Source organism: Sinocyclocheilus rhinocerous, unplaced genomic scaffold, assembly GCF_001515625.1.
Source record: "Sinocyclocheilus rhinocerous isolate Xijiao unplaced genomic scaffold, SAMN03320098_v1.1 scaffold1376, whole genome shotgun sequence".
In the NCBI taxonomy this organism is placed as follows: Eukaryota; Metazoa; Chordata; class Actinopteri; order Cypriniformes; family Cyprinidae; genus Sinocyclocheilus; species Sinocyclocheilus rhinocerous.
The window spans coordinates 126,854-132,547 of record NW_015646354.1 but is presented as its reverse complement, the minus strand read 5'-3'; the positions used below and the strand labels follow the sequence as shown (position 1 = coordinate 132,547).

Genomic DNA, 5,694 nt, shown 5'->3' with positions numbered 1-5,694 from the left:
CCGCCAACATGTTTATCACTAACTACAAACCCAGACTTAGCTAAAACCTAATGAGTGACAAATTAATATATGTGGAAAAACTTGTATGCAACCCTGTTACTCAGACTGCCATTAAAAATTATTAAACTTAATCCTTACATAAATGTAAAATATAATATATAAATGTAAAATAATTGTAACTCCTTTCACTGACAAATTGAAAGAAAAAAAACCTTGCATTTGCAACCCTGTTACCATGATTGTTCCACTTTAGCATGGTGGGAAGACAAGTTAAAAAATACACACATACACAGAGAGACAGACAGACAGACAGACAGACACACACACACATGTATATCCCATTCCAATTTTTCAACCTTTTCACAAATTGCAGGATTGACTGCTTAGCCTTCAACCCTGTTACCATAGTTATTGTGTGGGGGTGGGAATTAATTTCTTTCCATGCATTTTTTCTTTTTAATTTACGGAAAATGTGACATAATTGTTTACCAAATGTTTAACAAGCTTCAAATGCATGCTTTTAAAGCCTCATGTACACTTTACTCATTGAGTTCCATTGTAAGTGCAAGTGTTTTTCCTTTGTTTTTACAAACTTTTCTGTTGTAACGGAAAGCATGTTATAAATGCTGTCCTGACGTTCAGTTAAAAATAGCCCAGAACAACCCTAGCTGTAATGTGATGCGTGTTTCCATTCTGATTCAGATATCAATTTTTTTTCCAGATCTGATGGATTTTAAAGAGAACAGACGGGGTTCTCCAGATTACACCATCTACCTGTGCTTCGGAGAGAAGCTTCCGGATGGAAGACCACTGGAGAGGAAACTGATCACTGTCAAAGTAAATATCGCAAACAAAAACAGCAACACATTTTGAATTGTTTTGTTTGCGCTTCATTATAACGTATCTTTTCCATCTCCACAGGTTGTACCTCTGATTTGCCGTGAATTTCATGAGAGAGCTCAAATGGAGGGAGCGTCCTCTCTTTGCAATGAAAACATTAGCTTGCAGATCTCCCACAACAGCCTTTTTGACCTTTTAAATTCTTTGGGTCCGCCTTCAGTGGCCTAAAGCAGTTGTTTTCACCATGAAATCAGCCAGCTAACATTCATTTCCACACACACAGACATTATATAAGAGAGAGAGAGAGAGAGAGAGAGAATTACATTTTGTTACTGTTATACTTCAGCACAATGCAAACTGACAGAACTTTCCCGAGGTGATTTCCGTGGGGCATTCAAAGGCCTTGTAATTGCTCTGAATTCATTGCTGGTCGTTCTACCGTTTAATAGCTATCTCAATTAAACTGTATTGTTCAAATTACCCGAAACATTGTCTTTTTATTTTGTAATGAGAGCTAGAGCCTCGTTTTAATATCCTGTCTTCTAGTGAAGAATCTTTCACCTTTCGCCCAAAGGGCTGCACTTGTATCACTTCTCATCTGTCGCTTTATGAATGTGATATCTAGAAAGTTTGGTATCATTAAATGTACTATTATTTAAAAACTACTGTTTGCTTGTTATGGGTGTTGTTTTATTAAATGATGCTGATGCCAATACCTAAAGACGGACTATGTATAAAAATGTTATGCATATAAAACCTAATAAACATATACAAAATGAAATATTTTGTTATTAATATACAACGTAATACTTTTAAATACACAGACACACTTGTGTATTTAAATCTCAAGACGGCGAATAAAATACAATTATACAGCACATTTCATTAATAAACATTTTCAAAATTCCTGCTAACTAAACATTATTTCCAGAATGTATTATTTATTGTACATTAATCATTCAATATTCACCCATTTTTGGACCGTAACACAAACATACCACCTTAGGAAATGTGCCAAAGGATTTTCTTTTAAATTTTTATTAAATAAAGTGTTTAATAAAATTATTTACAAAGACAGCAATATGGATGCCTCAACTCGCATCACGAATTATGTATTCTGTGACTGCTTGGATTCATATGATAAAGCTCACTCAGGTTAAGAGATCAGAATAATCTCTCTCAAGTCTGGAAATGAATTAACTCGATGCGATTTGCCACAGGAAAACAGGCCAAACGTTCTGCAAGTTACATGATCAATTCAGAAATCTTACAAACATTTCTCAAGCTATTAAAATACAACAATTAGTGAAAAGGGTTCAGAAAAAAACCCCTTTGAAATACACTTTTAGCTATCAACTTTTCTAATTAATACTTTTCATTGAAACTTTAGAAGTGCATAAAGAAATGGTTCATTATTTTATAGGCTGAATGTCGTTTTGTAAGCATGTCGTCCACAAACAGAAAAAAGAAAACAATAGCAATCAGGAAAAACAACTGGCAAACATTCAGCCGGCAGCTTTTAAAATGAAAACGGTCACATTTCAACCGAACACAACAGATCAATTACAGCCGTTCACGTGTGTCATGAGAGAACCTTATTATTTCTCTATTTACAACAAAAGCATTTCAATGAGGGTGAGGTCTACTGCAAGTTTTCCTGTTTTACCTATATTAGTACACAAAACGATTTTAAAGAACCAAATTGAGTCTCATAATGACTGGATATCAGAAAGATATTTTAATTTTAATAAATACTCTTGAGTTTTCTGAGAGATCACAGAACGTCCCAGAGGATCTTCTGCACCTTGTTCCTCAACATAATGCTTGTATTCTCATTAACCACAAAACAATTACTATGCTCTCCAGTGTCAATTATTCATGGTGGAACGACAGGTTCAAGAGTATTGTGTGTGTGTATATATGACGTATACATACACACAAATGTGTGTCTGACAATGCAAGAGCCTTTCTGACAACTTAAGCTTCCTGTTGGATCATCAGCTTAAAATAGCATAGTATTATAGCTCTTGAAGAGGGTGCCGTTTTGAACAGTGGCAAACGTAAAGATTTTCAACCCATTCTGTATCTGGACACTTCCAGATGATCTTTATATTCCAAAGAAAACATACAAACACTCAAAAAGGTTAATTTGATAACTGATGACAAGATGTTGAGCCCTTGAGAGTTTCCCATGTCATTATAGAAATGCACAGATTTAAAAAAAAAAAAAAACATCCAAATCTACTGTTGATCACCATTATATATAAGATACCGTCTGAAAAGCATGTAGCCGGTACCCTCGGCCTCACATTGGAGTTTGGGAGTCTTTCGGGACGTCTGCCTGTTGGATTTGCCCAGTTTCCTCTTTCTTGTGTTTTCTTGCATGTTTATACTTATCCACATAGGCTTTGACCAGGTTGGCTACTTTCACCGGGTTAATCTCCCCGCTCTTGCTATGACACACCTTGGGAATGAGACAAAGATGATATGAATGGGGTCATTTTCACATGACAACATGATAATGATTTCATAATTCACTTAAGAAATGGGCCATTGGAGTGGAGGGAAACAAAATAGTATTTGCATATGCAAATGTGCTCGTCACAGATGTTTACTTCGGTCGTAACACGCCGTACAAGGAAGTGGATATGGAAAAACAACCACAAAAGAAAACATCTGACGTCACGCAATTACCTTCTGAACGGCTTTGCGCAAAATCTCTTTGTACTCTTCCTTCGTGATGTCTCTTTTCTGGTAGAAGGGTTTTATGGCCAGTTTGACCTCCTCTATTGCTCGCTCTTGCATATGAAGTTTCATCATGTACTACAGAAAGACAAACAATGTTTACAAATTCATGACATCAAGACAATGCAATGAAAAATGAGATAGTGATATGACGTAATTGTGCCCTAGTCACCTTCTCTGTCTGATTGGGGTCGTGTAAAACTTCTTTGTGGGATTTTGGTTTGATGGATTCATCTTGGGGAGGCAGGCTGGAGACCGATGCCATGCATTTTGGTTCAGCCTGAGAGGAAGCTTTATCCTTTAATATGAAATAATATGGTAGTACTGAAGTACCCATAACAGCACTCCAAACTGTCTGAGATCATGAAAATTCCCATAAAATGTTCAAAAGATTTGTGAGGCGTCTCAACTTCCTGTGCTCTGGGATTTCCCTGACGGGAATGTGATGTAATTTATCAAGCACAGATTTGTTGCATCTGAATGATTTTTTATCTTTATTTTAATTAATTATATTATGTAGCTGATGATTGCAAAACATCACAGAAACAATCAGCGTCAACTGCTGAAAATAAACATAACCCTCATAAATCATGGTAAACTTGTTTTTGTCTGGGACACTCCTTGTGAAAGGAGGATGCAATTTCCAAGAGTAATGTTAACTTTCATTTCTTCTGAAGTGAAGCCTTATATGGCTGCTTTCAGTTTCGATCACATGGGTACAATACAATTGCATCAACATTATTTTCACCACCTCCAGAGAGCAAGCTGCAAATTATGAATGCAAATAGTGACACAATGACACCCTCTGGTTGCTCGAAGCAACTACATATGACGGGCAATAATTATGATATGCACTGGTATCCAAAATCATTTCTATTAAGAATGGAGATTTCTCGTATTCATTTTTGTGTTATTAAAATTCAAAAGCTTGTTCATGAGGCTAAATTTATGTAACCCAAAGAGTTTTTTTCAGTTAGAAAGTGTTATGAAAATTCTGCAATTATGTACTATAATGGGGTATATGTTGAATGTCACCTGACCAAACCCAGAAAACAGGTCTCATCACATTCGCTTGGCAGAGAAACTTGTTAACTTGTTAACAGTAGTATGAACTGATGGTGATATGGAACTTTAAGATAATCAGCTAACTTAGCTAATTGTTTTTATTGTTGGTGTTTTAATAAATTTTTATATCCAAATGCAAGTAAAAAGAAAAAAAAGAAAAAAAAAAAACTTTTAGATATCAATCCGCATATGTGATGGACACTGGTTATGATCATCTTAGGTATCTCCTTTTTTTTTTTAAACACAATCAAAGTGGTTTACATTGCACATTAACAGTCTTAAAAATATCTGTTGTCTTCAGAAGAAGTCATGCAAGAGTGAACCTCAAGCTACAAAAAAAATCGAAGTTAAGAAAATTTACTATGTTAAATGGTGGTGTGGGGGGAATCTATCTCTTTAAGACACTGTACCTGATTTTGTGGGGTTGTAGCAGACCTTCGTGACCCTTCTTGCTTGAGTTTTAATTTGAAGAGTGCAAGTTCTAAAAGAGGCATGGGAAAACATTCAGAATATTTTAACTAGTTTTCAAAAACATTTTAGTTGTATGTTACCTGAATGCTTCACACTAAATCTGCTGTGACTGAAGTCATTTAGGGTGTGTTCACACTTGTCATGTTTGGTTCGATTAAAACGAACCCTGGTGCGATTGCTCTGTTAGTGCGGTTCATTTGAGTAAGTGTGAACGCTGCCACTGAACCCTGGTGCGCACCAAACAGGCGGACCGAGACCACTAAAAAGATGGGTCTCGGTCCGCTTCCAAACGAACTCGGGTGCGGTTCGAATGAAATATGAATGCAACACGGACCAAATACTTCTAAACGAACCAAAAACAAGATGCGACGCTATGCGACATGATTTGACGACGGTGTAACCAAAACAAAATGAGCAGAGGGCAAACGTGGAGCAACGATGAGGTAAAGTGCCTTTTATGAGCTCCTTGTGAGCTTGCAGATGGTGAAAATAAAATTATATGTACACGCAAGAATGAGCGCACTTAGCCCAGCAGACGACATTAGGTGTGTTCGAATTAAAGCAGCGCTGAGC

General features: G+C 36.4%; 2 protein-coding genes across 6 annotated transcripts in view; one reads left to right on the top strand and one right to left on the bottom strand.

Annotated features, from left to right (window-relative positions):
- The window catches only part of LOC107707540 (interferon regulatory factor 3-like), a 6,013-nt gene extending 4,428 nt beyond the window's left edge, over window positions 1-1,585 (top strand). For all 3 annotated transcript variants that reach the window (XM_016511604.1, XM_016511603.1, XM_016511602.1), the window contains 2 exons: window positions 722-837; window positions 922-1,585. In XM_016511604.1, the coding sequence (XP_016367090.1) occupies window positions 722-837; window positions 922-1,068 (263 nt within the window). In that variant the 3' untranslated portion in view covers window positions 1,069-1,585. The remainder of the gene's footprint in view (window positions 1-721; window positions 838-921) is intronic.
- Window positions 1,586-1,753: 168 nt separating this feature from the next.
- The window catches only part of LOC107707544 (PHD and RING finger domain-containing protein 1), a 29,603-nt gene continuing 25,662 nt past the window's right edge, over window positions 1,754-5,694 (bottom strand). For 2 of the 3 annotated variants that reach the window (XM_016511607.1, XM_016511608.1), the window contains exons 15-18: window positions 5,061-5,131; window positions 3,758-3,883; window positions 3,535-3,663; window positions 1,754-3,304 (exon numbers count right to left, since the gene is read on the bottom strand). In XM_016511607.1, the coding sequence (XP_016367093.1) occupies window positions 3,146-3,304; window positions 3,535-3,663; window positions 3,758-3,883; window positions 5,061-5,131 (485 nt within the window). In that variant the 3' untranslated portion in view covers window positions 1,754-3,145. The remainder of the gene's footprint in view (window positions 3,305-3,534; window positions 3,664-3,757; window positions 3,884-5,060; window positions 5,132-5,694) is intronic. The other variant, XM_016511609.1, reaches the window with a different exon arrangement.